Source organism: Fusarium graminearum, chromosome 1 (assembly GCF_000240135.3).
Source record: "Fusarium graminearum PH-1 chromosome 1, whole genome shotgun sequence".
Lineage (NCBI taxonomy): Eukaryota > Fungi > Ascomycota > Sordariomycetes > Hypocreales > Nectriaceae > Fusarium > Fusarium graminearum.
Window position 1 is genome coordinate 7,629,443 of NC_026474.1, and position 18,002 is coordinate 7,647,444.

Here is an 18,002-nt window from a genome sequence, read left to right on the forward strand (position 1 = left end):
TGGGTAGCAAAGTGGCATTCACTCCCAAAGGCTTTGACAGCAGATGTGAGGTCTATGGTCGACTATAACATACGGTAAAGAGTACAAATCTTCGGGAGCCGGGCGTGTCAACAGCCCGTCAGCAGAACTGAGGGGCATCGTGTCGTACAATGTTGTCACCAATTGGTTGCGTCTCATAGCGTATGGCGTTAGTCTAATTATAAATACTGTCGTTTAACACGCGTAATCATTCCCTTTGCCTCGTAATGCACGAACCCACCTCCAAAACCAACTTTCCACCTCATCCAAACTACTGCAGTTCAGATATTTGGAATAGTATCTCTGTGGAACCATCATGGTGCTCGCTTCATTGCGAAATTGGCGAGCGCAGTGGCTACCCCCAAAGCCAATATTTACTGAGCAGGATGTGCTCGCTCAGAATGGACGGGTTTTCATTGTCACGGGCGGAAATGCCGGCATCGGATACGAGCTGGTCAAGATGCTGTACGGCACCGGTGCAACCATCTATATGACTTCAAGATCAAACGTCAGGATTGACCCTTGATGGGATGGAAGATCGTCGATTGTTAACTTATGTTCCAGGATCGTGCAGAGACTGCCATTAAAACTATCACATCGGCTAATCCCCGCCCATCAAATCCTGGAACGATCAAGTCGCTGTGCTTGGATCTGAATGATCTTGAGAGCGTCAAGGACGCCGCTGAAACCTTTGCTCGACAGGAAAGTCGACTTGACGTGCTTTGGAACAACGCAGGCACAGGAGGAACTGGAGTCCCTGTCGGAGCCAGAACGAAACAAGGTCTCGAACCAATGGTGGGCATGCATTGCGTAGCAGCCTTACTCTTTACTCAACTTCTCATCCCCCAATTACGTGCTGCTGCTACCTCCTCACCAAGGTCGTCTCGAGTTGTTTGGACATCTAGTTTTCTCGGCGAAGCAGCGACACCAACGAATGGCATCGACTTCGACTTTCTCAAAGAAGGTAGTTCTGACCGAGTGCAGAACTATGCTGTCTCCAAAGTTGGCAACTGGATGATAAGTCGCGAAATGGCAACACGCTATGCTGAAGACGGGATCATCAGTGTCGCTCAGAATCCAGGCAACCTCAAGGCCGGGGCCTACGATGGTACACCAGCTATCGCCATGTTCTTCATGAAGTTCTTTCTCCATGACCCGAAGTTTGGAGCCTATACTGAGCTCTACTCTGGTCTTTCTTTAGATATCACTAGCGAGCATAACGGGTGCTATGTCATCCCTTGGGGACGCATCCGTTCAGATGACAAATGTCCACGCAGGGATATCATAAGAGCAATGATTCCACAGTCTGCAGGTGGATTGGGTTATACAGGAAAGTTCTGGGACTGGTGCGAGAGGCAGTGGCAACCCTTTGTTGGTGACGTTTTCACAGGCTGACAGTAACATGTTACATCACCGGTTCTAAATATTATCGACTGGAGACAGTTTGGCTAACCTAATTACTTCATAAACCCAATGACTGTGTACTATCTCACTTCAGTTGCCCCTTCGTAGGTCTAGGAGATTTGATCTGCCGTCAATGTTTAATTTCCCCATTAGCGTTAGTAAAATAGCCATCCAGTCGTGGCAGAATGTCTCCTCGCAGATATAAGACTGACCAGTACATTTCCAGAAAATAAATGAAAAACTTTGAAGCTGGGGCGCCGCGGAGTCATTCAAATAGAGGCACTGGTAAAGGTTCGCTTTTCCATCTACCAAACTTAGCCTGACCTCCAATAGCATTGGCCCTACCCGATGGAACCATTTGAAGTACGGTCGCTGATCTGATGGATCCTTCTCAGCTTCGTTTGACAAAAGGAATGATTTGTCAGAAGACAACTCTGAGGGCTTTGCTGCTGTACGAGCCAAAGGAAGTAGTTGCCTCCAATCCCATGCATCGGGTGCCCAATCATCGTTCTCTAGCCAGTTTGACATACGCGCTATTCTCTCAGGATTGGGATAATAGATTGAACTTTCAAACTCGGGGATCATATCAAGTGATGCATGAAGCCCAGCAAGGTAAGGCTGTGCGGATAACCAAGCTTTGCGTTCTCGGTGAGATGATGAGGGTGGCTTCTCCAACCCATACGAGGCATCGAGGACATCTCTACTCCATCTGACCAAGGTCTTTTTGTTGATAAACGGAAATAAATCGAAAAACACCTCAAGCATCGTGAGAAATAACGTCCAGGTCGGTGGCGTGGGTTGGATCGGCGCAACATCCGCATCCCTGGCAGCAAACATTTGATAGAAAAGCACAGTCCTTTCACCGAAAAGCCGCTTTGCGTTTTCCACCCCTTCTTTCTCAACAAACTTATTAATTGCTGATAGACGCTCCTGGTGAAGGAATTTGGTATAATAAAGACTGTAAGGTGAGGAAGCCAACTCGTCGAGTTCGTGGCGTATTGTGATACCATCGTATCCAAGTGCGCTCATTCTCATGTGCCAGACGTCATCCGTAATTGGAAGCTTTCTGTACAGTTTTGGGACGGTGACCCTATCGAGTTTGCCAGTCGTTGCTGGGTGGCGTGGGCCGAATACCTGAAACCGTGCTAGACGAAGCCACTGATACCAAGACCCAGCTATAACGGAGTTTTCCGAGTTTCCCGAGTTTCTTGACATGCTGTAGAAGTAGTGACCGATCATCTCCAACATACGTGGATGCTTTGGCGGGTAGGACCTCAGTGCTTGACACAGAATCCAGTCCATAGTATCAGCTCCAAGTCCGCGCGTCTTCTTGTGGAGCGAATAAAGAATTTTATAATCGGCGTGACCATGGACTTGCTTTGGTTGATAGGTTGCTTTAATAAAGAAATAAAACTCGTCCATCCATCCACGAAGTCTTAATACACAACCTTCAACGAAGGAGGCAATCGAGTAGTGTGGTGGTGTATTGCCAATGGCTAATTCCTGTGGTCGAGCTGGGATATTGATGATATCAGACGGGTGTGAGGTACAAGGATATAGATCTTCATATATTGATAGCAGGTGCTCAACATGAAGGTGGTCAGGAATGACATTTCGGCGTCGAGAATCAGCAATTTTGTCTATGCTGTGGATTGCTAGATATGCCGCAGTCAGTTGAGCGAAGGCCTTTTGTTTGTCGATATCCATTCTGTGCCTGGCCCATGAATGTATAAGAGGGTGGATGCTGTAATAATGTATGCGCTCGTTTGGGACCCCTCTGTACTTCAAAAATGAGTAGGAAACGAGGACTCGGAAAGCCTGATGAACTTCATATTCTATATAAATGTCAGCTTGCCACATTCAGATTTGAGTCAAGTTTCCAAATTACCTGTGGAGTTTGACAAAACAAAGAACAACGGAGTGATAAATGTTGGATTTAAAAAGCCGCAACATGACAATATCCTAGCAGCCAAAGGATTTGCTTCTCGAACTGCTTCATATGATATCTCCCATGTTGTCCAAGCAGTGTCCTTGGTAGACTCCCAGGGGTAGTGTATACCTTTGCTTGCGAATGACTGTTTTGGATGACTGCGAAAATGAAACAAATAATTCGATATTGGCGAGTCGACCTGGGTCATTGCAATATGATCTCCTGCTTGTGATATAGCAAGGGGAAGATATCCCAGTTCACTTACTAGTTCCAATGAGCTATTCCAATCTATGCGTTACAGTCAGCTTGTGTTAAAAGCAGTGCAAGGTTTTCAAAGCGTACCTTGTGCAGAATGACTAACGGGAACAGCACGGCTACTCTTGTTCAATAGCTCCATTGATTCGTCGATAGTCATCCCGTCTACTTCGATGGAGTTCCAATGAAGAGCAAGATCTTTTCTACGAGACGTCATGATAATGGAGCCACACAAGGTCGGTGGCAGCCAATCTCTAAAGTCAAAACTATCAAGGTCATCGACGTTGTCGATAACCATGAGCCAGCCACAGTTTCCATCATATGAAAGCCATTTCAGGAACATCTTTCGTAGTGACTGATCGCTGACATCAGACAAAGACGCGGAATGGGTCTCTTTTACCCGTTTAGCCAACGTTTCTTTAATGTGGCTATACCAAGGCCTGTTGCGCAGACCCTGAACCTCGTAATGTTGCTGAAGTGCCTCGATGCAATCAAGGATGTCTGCAGAAGCAGTAGAGTTACGAGATCCATCAATCCAGAATACTGACGTATAGTCGGCGTGGTGTCTATGCACATACTCAGTAGCAATCTGCGTCTTGCCCATGCCGCCTGATCCATAGAGCACCACCAGGCTCAGACCTCGACTATGCAATGGTAGTGAGAGCTTTTGATTGAGGCTTCGCAGTATTTCGTCGCGTCCAGTGAAATAAGGATTTCTTGTGATACTTGAGACTATACCCAAGGCAAATTCCTTGCCGTTTTGGTCAACCTTTGGTTGCTGCTTCTGGATTACTCGCGGACCTAGAACAGCAGAATTAATGTCAGTTTAAAACAGTGAAGTAGATACGGGTTAATTACCATTCCGCCATTCCCAATCTTTCCAATTCTCGGAGACCTTGAGCTTAGCAACGTCAATAAATATACGCAGTTTTTTCACTAGCGTTTGGAAGCCGTCGTCTTTGCTTGTTGAGAACTTGGCCATGGAAGAATGATCCGCAATCAACGGGATTTCTTCTGAATTCCTTGCTCCTGATATAATTGCCGAATGTTTTGGCACGATCTAGAGGTAAATTAGCTTAAGTGGTTCCGTTCATTCTAAACTCTTACAAGCAAGTTCTTCATTCCTATATCCATCTTGAGAGTTTCATAGAAGAAGATAGTTTCAATATCCTGGCTAATAGCATTGTAGTCTGACTGTAGCCCTTGTAGCCACTCTGAGTTTCGCTCCATTTTGCTCAGAATTTTTGTGTTTGTGTGGCTGACAATAGATGAGATTCGGCAAAGGACCTCAACAAGAGGGATACCTTCACCCCCTTGATGAGGTGTTCCCAGAAACACCACCGCATAGGTTGACAGTTTAATAGCCTTGAAATGCTCCAAATGACCGACACGGGCTAATTCAGCCTTCAGTAGAGCCTATATATGTTAGTATGCCAGTTATGGGGGTTTGCGTATCCTGGTCCGACTCACAGCTTTCAAGATGATTCCTCCAAGGCTGTGCCCGATAAACAAGATTGGATTCCTTTCAGTCTACCGATCACTCGTCAATTCAATGGTCCACAATGGAACTAATCAATTTACCTGAGTCAAGCGGCGCTCAGTACTTAAAGTAGTCAGAAGTGCCGTCGCATGGTCAGAGATATCCCAATCAAGCGGTGTCTCACTTCCACGCGTTCTCGAATCATGACTGTAAGAAAAGATTCGCGCACAAGGAATTTCTACTGGCAGGAGATCTTGAAGCCAAAACGCATTATTGGTGGCAGTCCAGGATCTCTTCCAGTGTCCATCGAGCCCATGAACCGCGACAATACTAGGGGGAGTGTCAACTTATTTAAGTTATATGGAGCATGGAGATGAATCATACTCAACACAGTGTTCCGACGAGTCTGGGTTTGTTAATTGGTGTAGCTTCTGTCCCAGTCCGTGTTTCGCCTCTTCAGCAGCACTACCTAATTGAATAATAAGGCACAGCCACTGTGCAACCCAATCAGCCTGGGACCTTTGATGCCAAACAAACACTTACAGTTATGAGAAGGAGGACGAAAGTAGATGAAGAGCCTAACATGACAGCATATCGGGTTGCTCAGCGGTAGTGGTCTTTGTCCCTTAAAAAAAGTCAAAATGTGCGGGATTATCTACGAGTTCGCAACCCAAACAATTTCGAATATGAGATTCCTATAGCAGAAAGAGCTACAAGTACACCTTAAAGATCAGGCATTCAGAGTTACTGAGCGCTTATGAAGTGACGCTGAATGGTCATGTCAGCTCCCCTCACCTTTGAAACGCTTGGCTGCAGGGGTAGAAAACCAGCCGGATCACAATTCGAACCCAAACATTGTCTTTCTTTATTTCCTTGCATGTTATTTCATCTTGACTATCTTGTTGCTGCTCGAGAGCCCATGATGACGTCTCCGTCAGCGCCATGTCCCCCTCCCAGTCCTCCCAAACCGATCCTGTCTGAAACTGACACAACGCTTAGGGTGTCATCGCCAATAACATCAATGCCGAAGAGAACACCATCATGGAATACAACAACTTCTGAACCTGACACCTCAGCGGAAGAATACAAAATGTTTATCACCCTCGTCTTTGGAGTTTCTCTCTTCGGGGCATCAACCTTTGCTGTAGCAATCGGTCAGATGACAGATCCGGCAGACATATGGGAACCCGAAAAGCCTCCATTCTCTATGGAAAGGGTTCGAAATTTCCTAGGAGCTGCCTGGCTTTGTTTTATTCTTGCGATTGCTGTTGCTGGCTTCAGCTCGAGTCTATTGACACTCCTCAAACATCATGCGAACAGAGCTGGGATGGATGGCCAAAAAATGTGGAAGACTATCGCAATTACTACTTCTGTACTTCTATGGACATTGCTAGCAGTGGCTTTCCTGTTCTTGTCTCTGGCTATGGTGCCATATGCCTACATCCCAGGATGGATCGCTGTGGCATCTGCAATCCTGTTCAGTATTGGTATGGCGTGCTTGTTATGTTTCCAGGTCCGGTATGCACGATCGACAGCTATCAAAATGTGCATATAACTCACTCAATGTATAGGGCGCACTTCACAAGCAATAGAGGTTAGATGTATTCACGAGGGACGAGGGGGAGAAAGTATATATAATCGATTTTCCAACTTCTGTTCATATCACGGTTAGCACGAAACTCCAACGAACTCTTATCTTATCGTCCGGTTATAATGGGAAAACGTTCTGCCGTAGTGCTCGGCATAAGCACTAGCCAGTGAAAGATTCATGAATGAAATAGTGTATATCCTTTGGACTCTTATTTTGAGCTTTGCTCTTGAACTTCGTATTTCACTTTAATCACCATCAGTATGGCTCAAGTCGACATGGCTCTGAGGTGGGCAGGGATCCTCCTCCTCACCTCAATCAGCTACTTCGCCATCAAGCTCTACCAACAACGGGTCTGGTTTCGACGAACGGTGGAAAAATACAATCTTGTCAGTTACAAAATCTCTACTTGTATTAAAATAATGCGCCTTTCTAATTGTCCATAGCCAACATTACCGGGCCATTCATGGCTTCTCGGCAACTTGATCGCGGTGGGCAAGATCATGGTAGCGTACCCTGCAGATGTCCACGGCCAGTTGATGCCAGACTTCCTCGCTCGCGAATATCCTGAGATCGCAGAGTTTGGTGTTTGCTACATTGACTTGTGGCCAGTCTCATGGCCCATGATGGCTACCTTTCATCCAGACATCGCAGCACAGTTCACTCAGGAGACGTCGCGTCCAAAGCATGAAATTATCAGAGGTCAATTCAGACCCTTGACTGGGCTGAAAGACCTTGTTCTGGCCGAGGGGTCATTTTGGAAGAAGTGGAGGGCCACTTTCAACCCTGGCTTCTCTACACAGAACATATCAGCCCTGGTCCCCGAGTTCATCGAAGAAGCGTCAATCTGGAAGAAGTACCTACAACAAGTCGCCAAAGAAGACAAAGTTGTTCGCCTTGAAGATTCTGTGATGAAGGCAACATGCGACATCATCGGCCGATCTGTCTTGGGTCAAAGTCTAGGGATTCAATCCGGTGTAGACGACAAGATCTTTCCCACACTGAAAGGTGCCATTGCGCTTCTTGTCACCGATTGGTCGCCGCCTAACTGGAGTCGTCTTCTGGACCCGTTCCGAGGCAGACGTCTTGCAAGCTTGAACCAGAAGTTGCGAAGCCAGTTGAAATTTTTGATCGAGAGTCAACTTGAGAATCATGCAAGCATTCAAGGGCCCAAGACCGTCAATGGCCTTGCTATCCGCACATACCTAAAGGATACTGGAAAGGAAGACATCTCGAAATCTGGTGTCGATACTGAGTTTCTTGATGTGACGATTGAGAACCTCAAAATCTTTCTTTTTGCCGGTCATGATACTACTGCGTCCACGCTCTGTTTCGCTTACAACTACCTTCACCATCATCCAGATGTCCTGGCGAAGCTACGAAAAGAGCATGATGAAGTCTTAGGTCCTGATCCCAACTCTGCAACATCAATTATCTCCGAGTCACCTACAATTCTAAACCAACTCGTTTACACCACAGCAATCATCAAAGAAACCCTCCGTCTTGAGCCACCAATTGGCTCCTGTCGAGAAGGCTCTCCGACATTCTTTCTCCGACACCCTGAAACAGGACAGCAGCTTCCCACAGATGGCTTCATTCTATTTTCAGCAAGCAAAGCCATCCATCGTAATCCAAAGTTCTGGCCTAACCCTGACAAATTTATGCCAGAGCGCTGGCTAGAGCAAGACTTTCATCGAACTGCTTACCGCCCTTTTGAGCTGGGCCCCAGGGGCTGTATTGGACAGGAACTTGCTTTAACAGAGTTGAGATTACTTCTTGCGATGACAGTCAGAGATCTGGAGATTGTTCCTGCGTACAAGGATGAAGCAGATACGTTATATGGATACCAGGCCTTCCAGGCCCATATGCCTGGTGAGCTCACAGCTCATCCGAGCAAGGGGATGCCAGTTAGAGTGAGACTGCGAAAGGTCTAGGATCGCAGGCGCGATACTTTTTACACAAAAAAAATAATTATTGCCATTTTAATATATGAAGATACTCAGTCCAGAAACATACAGATCACGGTACATGCAGGCTAAATACCTAAAGCTGTGCGAGATGCTTATTAGTACGGATCAGAATTCGACTTGAGCTCATGGTCAGCTGGACATACATATGAAGCCTAGATAGTTTTAAATATGTAGATACATGTCACTGACTGCCAGTCTGTACGCCTTTCAATGAAGTGATTTAACCCTTGTGCAAATGTTTCCCTCCCGAATTAATTATTAGCTGCTCTATCTGGTCTATCGGCATCTCTCGTATCTGCTTCCAAGCTACAGTTGCTTCTGTTTCACCCCATGGCACACGGCTTGCCATTAGATCATTGTGCCGATCACCTATTCTTACCCGTCTTCCTTCCTTTGTTTAGTTCGGCCTGATACCCCTCTAGGAGTCCATTATCAACCTCCTGCTGACTCTCTGTGCATGAATCGCACACAATCTCGCTTTTCTTAGTGTCTATTATGCAAGTTGGCTTGTGGGTTTGGATCCGAGCATTCGGACACAATTTTTCGTTATAGTCTATACCGACTCGTGTGATGCAACGTTGGCACTCAATGTCGATTTGAGTAAACAAGCACATTTTGACTGTCCTTTTCTATTTGTCTCGAGGGAGTGTTTGTTTGAGTTGTGCTGAATGACTGGTATGAATGGACGAATTCGGTTTGTGTGGCAAGTGGTGTATTGTCTGATGTCGGTGGTGCTGGTATGATTTCTCATTCAACGGGGATTTACTTTGTCTATATAGGGTGTCTTCTGCTATTACTGCTGTTTGTCAATGGAGCTGTTGCTTGACTTTGTTAGTGATTATGGCTAAACCGAGTGTGATACAGAGGATCTTGCTACACTTGAATTACGGGTGCTTCATAAGTTTGACAGCTTCACAGATTGGATATGGGTGTGATTCAAGCCTGTCATTGGAGTCTTCGTTAATCGCTTTATTTGCGTCTTTGAGTCCGCCCCCTTGGCAAGTCTCTTCATCACATGTGCTTGCCCAGCCACCTCGCCTGCGTGTCTCACTAATTGAAGTGTATCTGTTATCTAATTCGACTCAATTTTGAACACGCGCATTATTCGCTGGGAAGGGAGCCCATCACTCTACGTCGAAATCATCGTATGTTCAACCTTTAAAGGCAATATCTACAAATAAGGCAAAAATAAAAATAACACTGTGTACAATGAATTCAAGAGCCAAGATTAAAAATGAATAGGCACAAAGCTTGGTGTGCTATGCCTTCATTGAGCAAAAGAATAGTAGCGAAATTCTAACCTCCAACCGTGAACGGTTCTACTACTATTTAACTCCCTTCTAAGCCTTGTGCTTCTTCATATCTACCATAATGGCATGGTTCGTGACATAAGTTGTAAACCGGTCGTGAACCTTAATATTATCCGACTTGTCAACCAGCTCCATGTCATACTTGGCGAAGAGATATGCCAGAATGTAATGCATCTCTGCGAATGCAAGATTCTGCCCAAGACAACTTCGAAGACCCTTTGAGAATGAGCACATATTGGTGTCCAGACTCTTTCCATCTTCACCCAACCACCAATCTGGATTGAACTCTGCGGCATCCTTGCCCCAGAGCTCCTTGCTGAAGTTCATAGTGTACGCCGACATGCCAATGATGCTTCCTGCAGGGATGACTTGGTCGTCGATAACGAGAGGTTTGCTATCCCGGGGAACGACGCGCGGCAGTCTTCCGGGAGCCGCAATAGCGAATCGCAAGGCTTCACGAACTGTGGCGTTCAGGTACGCGATTTGTTCCAAACCCAACAGTGAAGGCAAATTCTTGACATCAGAAATTCCGGCATTTAGACTTTCCACGAGCTTCTTCTTGACTTGGGTGTTCTGACAGATTTGCACAACAGCTACGGCTAGTGTGTACGCTGTGGTATCCGATCCCGCAATGAGCAAGTCGACTGCTTCGTCTCCCATGTCTTTCTCATCAAGATCAGACAGGCTGCTGAAAACTGTACCATGTGAAGACTTGGGTGTATTCTGTTTGAAGTTGAGCGCAGATTTGTGGCACTCTCCGTAGAGCTTTATCATCAGTCGTGCGTCCCTGCTCACGATCTTGGCAATACTTGCGGGGATGCCAAACATCAAACTTCGGAAGACAGGCTGATACATGAACTTCCAGAGAGAGACGGAGACGGCATCAAATGCATCCAAGAAGTCACCGTTGAAGTTTTCATCGCTGTTTTCGAGTTGGCCAAGGGGCTCTCCAGTGCAGTAGTGAGATATGATATCGACAGTTGTGCACCTTACAGCGTTGAATAAGTTGTAGGGACCGTTCTGCTTATCGATGCGCTTTCCAAGTTGTTCAACCTTGTCCTTTAGTAGATTCTCTAGGCCTCCTATCGCCCTTCTAGAGAAGTATGGGTTGAGGCGTCGTCATCGTTGCTTGTGGAGATTGAGATCGTGTTCGGCAAAAACAGAATGTGGTGTTCCGAATCCGGCGTAGAAGTCTGGTTGTTTTGTATAAGTCGCCGTCTGGTTGTAAATCTCCTTGTACATCTTGACGTCGTCGATGTGTAGCTCGTTTGGTGCTATCCTGATCGCCTTCGAGTCTAATCGCTCCGTGGAATTTGTCATTGTATCGTGATGGAAAACTGTTCGGATACCGAACATAATCCGGTATTGGATTGTTTTCCATCATGATATGCCCGGGACTCGAGTATATCCACCCGGGTCCTGATCACGATTCTTCGGATGCCGGCTTCCTGGACCGGAACTCTCCGGTTTCTTCAGGAAGCCCTCATTCCGTTGTGGGTGGTTGACGATGGTCAATATTAGGACCCAGTAAATACTACAAAAGTCAACATATTCAGCCCGACTGCTAGCCCGATTTTTGTGTTCCAGTTACACATTGCGACAACATTTGTTTTTCCGTTTACTGACTTGTTAGTTATCAACCATTCCCAGATCATTGCGAGTGGTAAAGAACTGACTGAAATAACGCCGTGAGATGGGCCCATCAACAACAACCATGATGTCTCAGCTTTCGAAGGAGATGGAGGAAATACACCAAGAACAGGATGTTTGTCTCATTTGTCTCAGTAATACTCGTTTCTCAGAGTCAGAATCATGTCTTGCACAATCATATGATTCTACCCTATAGATGTTCTTGACTTGGGTTCTCTTCGACGGTCCTTCTCTCATCAGCACAGACTGTTGTCTCGCCGGCTTAGCCGGTCAATATACATGTTATAATACGCTGCTGCCAATAACTGACTAGGGTTTTATGTGGGTAGCTGCCGGCAATTGCACACGACAGGACAGCTGGCAATAACAAGACCAAGTTTGGATACGAGCTGACGAATACAGACAGATAGTGGACATGGATGAGTTTGTATTCGAGATCCTGTCATTCGTTGTACTGTTGGTATTGCCTGTCGTAAATCGTAAATTCATGACAAGACGATCAAGGCATCTCAGCACAGATTGGTAATTTCACTACATGCGATGAGTTGCTGGGTTCCTGTTGGCAGTTAAATATGGATTCGATGTTTCTGCCACGTAAATAAAACTGGAGATTCGTCCTCGGAGTCCGTGGTGGACTTTCTCAAAACTCCGTACAAGCGAGGTTATCTCGTTGCATCCCCTATCCAGACTCGACACTAGTTACCCCAGATGAATGCAAGATCATTCTCAACAAGTCAGATTAATTGTACATGTACGGGATGTTATTCGTAGATATATTAAACATGACGAAAGAGATTTAGGGTTGGAATAGTGCAGTCCCCGAGTATCACCGATGCCACCACATGGAACGTAAGAGAGCATTACTTCATTCATGCATTTACGAGAGGTGCACATACCATTCTGGGGCGCTCAGTCATCGGACAAACTAACCAGCGTTGCTTAGTCCATGTTCCCCCCATTTTGGTCGGCATGCTGTCGATAGGGTTTCTCCCATGGTTTCTTACATACCATGATTCACTAGAACCCCACTCCCGACAGACAATAAGTACTCGTATCTCTGTCCCTCTAACTCTGTTTCTGAGTGACGTTGTATTTCTCAACCACTTACCTACCCAGCTACCAGATTAAAGTTCCAAAATGTCGACAAAAAAGGTTAGCGATGCCATGCGGCGCCGCTGTGTCATGGCTTGCGACAACTGCAAACGCCGCAAAGAACGTTGCGATGGCAACACCCCTTGCCGAAGATGCTCTGCAAGACAACCAGCCGCAGAATGCCACTATTCAGGACCTCGGACAACAACTACTCCTCGCCCAAACTTCCGCGTACGATCAACAAAACTGAAATCGATTACACCTAAAACTCCGCAGACACAGATTGTGAACTGTGAGCCTGGCGACTACTTGGGTAGCCCATTCTCCAATGTTTGTAGTCTGGTGTATGACGAGAGCGGAGGCCTGGTCTTTTTTGGAGACTCTGCAAATGAATCGTTTCTCCAACAAATCCGCCATCTTGTTGCTCAAACTCTAGGATCTTGTCCATTTGTCGACCAACCTATAGAATACCACATCGATCCCGACACCGCTGCTCCATCATACGCATCGTTGGCCACGATCTCGGATCCCCCGCCCAAACCAAGCATCAACGAAGCCAAATATTTCGTCAAATGGAGCATGCGAGCAACGAATGGTTTGCTGGGTGTTTGCGATCATATCACTCTTGAAGCCGAAATTTTGCAGTGGCTTGACCACTCAGACCAACCTCCGGATCTTTCGACCGCCTTGTGCTACTTGGTTCTCGCGAACGGCGCACTTCAATGTCCTGGTGATCAGACTGAAGTCGCTGATGCATACTTTTCTTACGCGACATATCTGGTCAAGATGATCTCTACCGACAGGCCCAATGTCAAGTCTATTTTGTGTCATTCCTGGATCTTTTTCTACCATCTCAACACGGGGAGGCGAGATGCCGCATACCACTCTATCGCAGTTGCATGCCGTGGAGCATGTGGTATGGGCTTTCATCAACCTAACCACTCACCACTCATGAGCCGTGATAGCTTCGCTTTTCGCGATCGTCTATGGAAAGCATTACGAATGATGGATACTTTCATCGGCGGCTCTCTAGGAAGGCCTGTTTGCACAACTGAGACACGTAACACAAAGACGGAACAGGGCTATTCTTCCGCTATCGACATAACAGCTATTATCGATAACGTCTTGAAAGAAATTTATGGAACAACGACTATTTCAAGAAACTTCATTGCCGATATGACACAGGAGCATCGCTTATGGGCAAAACGAATGGCTCGCGGTCTAGAAGCTGATGGAATCGACTCGGCAGACCTTATCGAAAAATACGATCGTGAACCGAACCTGCGACTTTGTGACATCAAGGAGTCATACTACTGGTCGATTATGTTGTTGACACGGCCGGTTCTTCTCGAACGGGTGAAATCTCAGATTTTACGCACCGGACCTCACGGAGACCAGGATTCCGCAACACCAGGCTCAGTTTCTGATACTACTCTTGTTTACGCCTCAGTAGACTCAGCTCTCCGAAGTATTGGTTTACTGGAAGGTCTTTTACCAAGGACAGACTTGCCGAAGCGACTACCATTCGCTGTCCACGCGACCATGACTGCCGCCTTGACGCTTGGTCTTGCAACATTTGCAGATCTCGACCGAGTCTTTCCCCTGCGGGCGAATTTGAAAATAGCAGACAAGTTGCTACAAAAGTTTGAATTACACGACGGCATCGCCAGATATTACCACCAAGTCGTGGAACAGCTACAATCTGTGTGTAGCGAGTATATTGAGCTACGAAATAGTCGAATCGTTGAACAAAAAAGTCATCTGGTTTCTGACCTATTTGGATGTTTGAGTGAGGAAACGCAACTACCAAACACAACAGATGGAAAGAAGAGTGGATGGTTAGCTGTTGATGCGGAGGAGTCGCTATTTCAAAGCCCCGTCTGTTCTACATCAACAGGCTGCTTGACAGAGGGTTCCACATTGGGTACTGAGACAGACATTAGTGGCGGAAGTTCATCTGATTTGTCCTTGGACTTTTTCATGGGGTCGCAGTTAACTGATATGTCTGATTATGGGGATATGCTAAGCACAGAAACATTGTTCTCCAGTCTAGGCTGGCTGTAGATGTACCCCAGGAAGGAGAAAATACATACATTTCAACAGCGTCAGATAGTCATGTGAATTAGCTTTCCGTTCCTTCAGACAATACAGTTGCAGCAATACTTGTTACAAACAGGATTAGACTAACGATGTAAAGCCTAAGGCTTCGCTGTTTCTACTGTAACTAGAAGTATCCAAGCATAGTTACGCGATTGTATTCAAAAGATGCCAATTTGATATAAATCACCCCTTATTGTCTGCGCAACCGGATTCGAGGTCAGCTTCCGCCCTGGATGGAAGGTCGTAGGTCGGAACGGTGCTTCATTGGTAGAACAATGGAAGGATGCTCCTGAGGCCTACCTAGGCGTTGTGGCTGGCAACATGCCAAACTACTTCACTATCAACGGGCCTAATACCCCGTTGGCGAATGGAAGTCTCATAGCTGCAATGCATTCCACGGTAGATTACATCGTGAGGTGGGTCCGCAAGATGTCTACACAAGATATCAAGTAAGTTCCCACTTTGAACATCATTAATGGCATTTACTGACAACTTTAGGTTCATCCAAGTACGGCAAGACGCGCTGGACGAGTACAATTCCTGTATCCAAGAGTCGCTGAAAAGGACTGTGTGGACAGGGAATTGCAGATCCTGGTTCAAGAATGGCGAGGTCGATGCCAGAGTGATAGCTATGTACCCTGGCAGTGTGCTCCATTTCCAAGAAATGCTTCAAGACTTTAGAACAGAAGACTTTGAGTTTGAGTACACAGTCAAGAATCGCTTCCAGTTTATGGGTAACGGCCTGACATTAAGAGAGATAAATGACGGGGATTTATCGTGGTACATGGTCAAGTAGAAGGCTACTTCGGTCTCCCTTGGTATATATAGTATTGATATATTATCTTGTACTTCATCATCGGTTCTTATTCTCTGTCGCCGCCTTAATCCATTCAATTGAACGTTGCATTTAAAAGACAGAGCCTGCACAGTTGCTGAGCAATATGGGCGGTATAGATAACGGTCTGGCAAAGCCTGTGCCATATGATCGTAGTTTTCATTGCATGGCTATAGTCTCCTGCAGGAACATTTTGGAGGTACCATGTAAAAATAGACTCAATTGCGTGGCATGCTACATATATGTTGTGGGATGTGCTGTGCTGTACAATTCACCGCATGTTTACTGAAACAACACACAAGGCATCCGTCGATTCTGACCGATTGGGTCGGCTACCAAGATACTACACATGATTACTCAGACAAAGGTGGTGCTGTGAAAATTATTAAATAAAGAGTGTCTAATTGCTTTAAATATATGATACAATGATCCAATGAGATTCCTCCCGCAACTGTTGTCGAGTGGTATTCGTAGACGTGCAACCCGCAACCTAAATCAAGCCTTCCCGAACAGCGCCTTAAACCCGTCTTTAATCTGGAATGAGACAATAAGGCACCATACTGAAACCCAACCGAAAAAAGAATAAGTATCAAAAGGCTGTATCGTGAGTTAGCTTGGCTGAAGACTTCAATAAAGGGGTATTTGGGTTCACATACGATAGGATTCGTGCCTCCACTTGCCTCGACCCAGTCGAAGGAGCGGGGAATCATTTCTCGCTCGTATTCGTGGCAAGCTGCTCCAATGGCCTCTTCAGATACTGAACCCGTTTTCTTCGCGAGGTAGTTGAGGCGCTCAAGGAAGGGCACCATGACCTTGGCGTCAAGCATGGCTTGGTTTCCTCCCATACCACGGTTGGGCATCATGGCGTGCATTGCGTCACCCATGAGCCATACACGTGGATGTCCACGAAGGGGTTCTTGAGGCGACCTGGTATTTTTGCGCCAGTTAAGAGATGGTCTCACAGCAGCCCGGGGTCGGAATGTGTGGATTTCTTGTCCTCTTACTACCTCGATAATATCCTGACTGTGACTAGGGTAAACGAATTGGGTTTTTCATGATATGGAATTGAACTTACTAATCCTGATGCCAATTAGGAATGGCTTCTGAAAGGAACTTCCATACTTCGTTTGTGTCTCGCTTAAGGATATCAGGAGGACAGTCAGCTGTTGGCATTGACATGCTGAAGGTGAAAGAAGCAGTTTGGTTGTCAAAGTCCAAATCTTCATCGTCCTCTTTAACTTCTTCTTGACGGTCTTTGGGGAGATAAGCTTAGATACAGTTAGTGTTGATACCAATAGGTGAAGATGTATAGAATGCCACTTGCCTACAGCAAAAAACGTCTTGCGATGGGAAAACGTAAGAATCGGGGCAACGAGGCAACAGTTTGGGACTGCGGCCAATATTTCTTTCGACAACTTGACTTTAGTGATGAACGAGATGGCGTCCAATTGTTGGATGTGATTCAAGCCGACTTGCTTGTTAACCTAAGCAGATTGTTAGATCTGTGCAAGATGAAGCCTGAGAAGACAGGTGAAAATAGACTTTTAATACTGGACTTACTCTAGAATGATTGCCATCTGCTGCTATCAAGACGTCACCATCTGCCGAGGTGCCATCTTGAAACCAGACACGAACTTTCTCTTGTCCACTTTCTGTCTTGATCATTTCGTATCTTGAAAACGACTTTCCATAATGAACAATTCCTTCCTTGACTGGTTTTTGTATGATTGTGTCGCGGAGTACCACGCGGTCCATTGGCGCCGAACCATGATAATTTGTGCTGAATCGTGACATGTTGAGCAGTGGTTTCATCTTGTAGTCGTACCAGATTGGTGTAGTTTCCTGGTTACCTTCAAAATGTCCCATCCTTCGTTTGATCTGATTAAACGCATCGGCATCGAGACATTCTTCGAATGCTTGTAAGCAGGGTTGTGCAACGCGAATAGTGTATCCATCTCTCTTTGCATGCTCTTCGAGTCTTTCATAGAGGTCAACTTTGACACCTTTCCGTATTAGTCCGCTGGCTAGGAGAGGCCCGGCAAGTCCACCTCCAACGATTATGACTTTGAAATTCGACATTATTCAATATGAGACGTAAGGTAATGAGAGAGTATTAATTTAAGAAGAGATCGTTGTTATGTCTTATTGTTGAGAGCGAGCAGTATTTTAGTGGCTTCAAGTTAGATAATGTGCTTTATCTAACCACATGCATGGACCATACTAACTTCCTCTAATATCGGTCGCCCTCAGCTCTATGGAGATGATTCATCACGGAGTATCGGATGTACAGTCCTCGGGTGAGTTTGGACACCGAGTCATCCCCGGATCCGGGTGCCGGCTGAGATCCCGGTGACACCATTTATCCGAATA

At 46.0% G+C, this 18,002-nt stretch overlaps 8 protein-coding genes across 8 annotated transcripts; 5 read left to right on the forward strand and 3 right to left on the reverse strand.

The window, feature by feature from the left end:
• Window positions 1–334: 334 nt before the first annotated feature.
• FGSG_02364 (uncharacterized protein) lies at window positions 335–1,413 on the forward strand (the record flags this gene model as incomplete). The annotated part of the gene is made up of 2 exons (XM_011319972.1): window positions 335–526; window positions 583–1,413. The coding sequence occupies 2 exons, from the start codon at window positions 335–337 to the stop codon at window positions 1,411–1,413; spliced, it is 1,023 nt and encodes a 340-aa protein (XP_011318274.1).
• A 2,203-nt stretch (window positions 1,414–3,616) lies between these two features.
• FGSG_02365 (uncharacterized protein) lies at window positions 3,617–4,589 on the reverse strand (the record flags this gene model as incomplete). Its single annotated transcript, XM_011319973.1, has 3 exons — window positions 3,617–3,630; window positions 3,695–4,408; window positions 4,466–4,589. 3 exons carry the CDS (start codon window positions 4,587–4,589, stop codon window positions 3,617–3,619), a joined length of 852 nt encoding a protein of 283 aa, XP_011318275.1.
• Window positions 4,590–6,009: 1,420 nt separating this feature from the next.
• Window positions 6,010–6,642, forward strand: FGSG_12121 (uncharacterized protein; the record flags this gene model as incomplete). Its single annotated transcript, XM_011319974.1, has 1 exon — window positions 6,010–6,642. One exon carries the CDS (start codon window positions 6,010–6,012, stop codon window positions 6,640–6,642), a length of 633 nt encoding a protein of 210 aa, XP_011318276.1.
• A 311-nt stretch (window positions 6,643–6,953) lies between these two features.
• FGSG_02366 (uncharacterized protein) lies at window positions 6,954–8,609 on the forward strand (the record flags this gene model as incomplete). The annotated part of the gene is made up of 2 exons (XM_011319975.1): window positions 6,954–7,064; window positions 7,122–8,609. 2 exons carry the CDS (start codon window positions 6,954–6,956, stop codon window positions 8,607–8,609), a joined length of 1,599 nt encoding a protein of 532 aa, XP_011318277.1.
• Window positions 8,610–9,985: 1,376 nt separating this feature from the next.
• Window positions 9,986–11,275, reverse strand: FGSG_02367 (uncharacterized protein; the record flags this gene model as incomplete). The annotated part of the gene is made up of 2 exons (XM_011319976.1): window positions 9,986–11,014; window positions 11,117–11,275. The coding sequence occupies 2 exons, from the start codon at window positions 11,273–11,275 to the stop codon at window positions 9,986–9,988; spliced, it is 1,188 nt and encodes a 395-aa protein (XP_011318278.1).
• Window positions 11,276–12,742: 1,467 nt separating this feature from the next.
• On the forward strand, window positions 12,743–14,761 carry FGSG_02368 (uncharacterized protein; the record flags this gene model as incomplete). Its single annotated transcript, XM_011319977.1, has 1 exon — window positions 12,743–14,761. The coding sequence occupies one exon, from the start codon at window positions 12,743–12,745 to the stop codon at window positions 14,759–14,761; it is 2,019 nt and encodes a 672-aa protein (XP_011318279.1).
• A 357-nt stretch (window positions 14,762–15,118) lies between these two features.
• Window positions 15,119–15,593, forward strand: FGSG_02369 (uncharacterized protein; the record flags this gene model as incomplete). Its single annotated transcript, XM_011319978.1, has 2 exons — window positions 15,119–15,246; window positions 15,296–15,593. 2 exons carry the CDS (start codon window positions 15,119–15,121, stop codon window positions 15,591–15,593), a joined length of 426 nt encoding a protein of 141 aa, XP_011318280.1.
• A 534-nt stretch (window positions 15,594–16,127) lies between these two features.
• FGSG_02370 (uncharacterized protein) lies at window positions 16,128–17,711 on the reverse strand (the record flags this gene model as incomplete). The annotated part of the gene is made up of 5 exons (XM_011319979.1): window positions 16,128–16,229; window positions 16,289–16,655; window positions 16,708–16,812; window positions 16,872–17,116; window positions 17,193–17,711. The coding sequence occupies 5 exons, from the start codon at window positions 17,709–17,711 to the stop codon at window positions 16,128–16,130; spliced, it is 1,338 nt and encodes a 445-aa protein (XP_011318281.1).
• Between the last annotated feature and the right edge of the window lie 291 nt (window positions 17,712–18,002).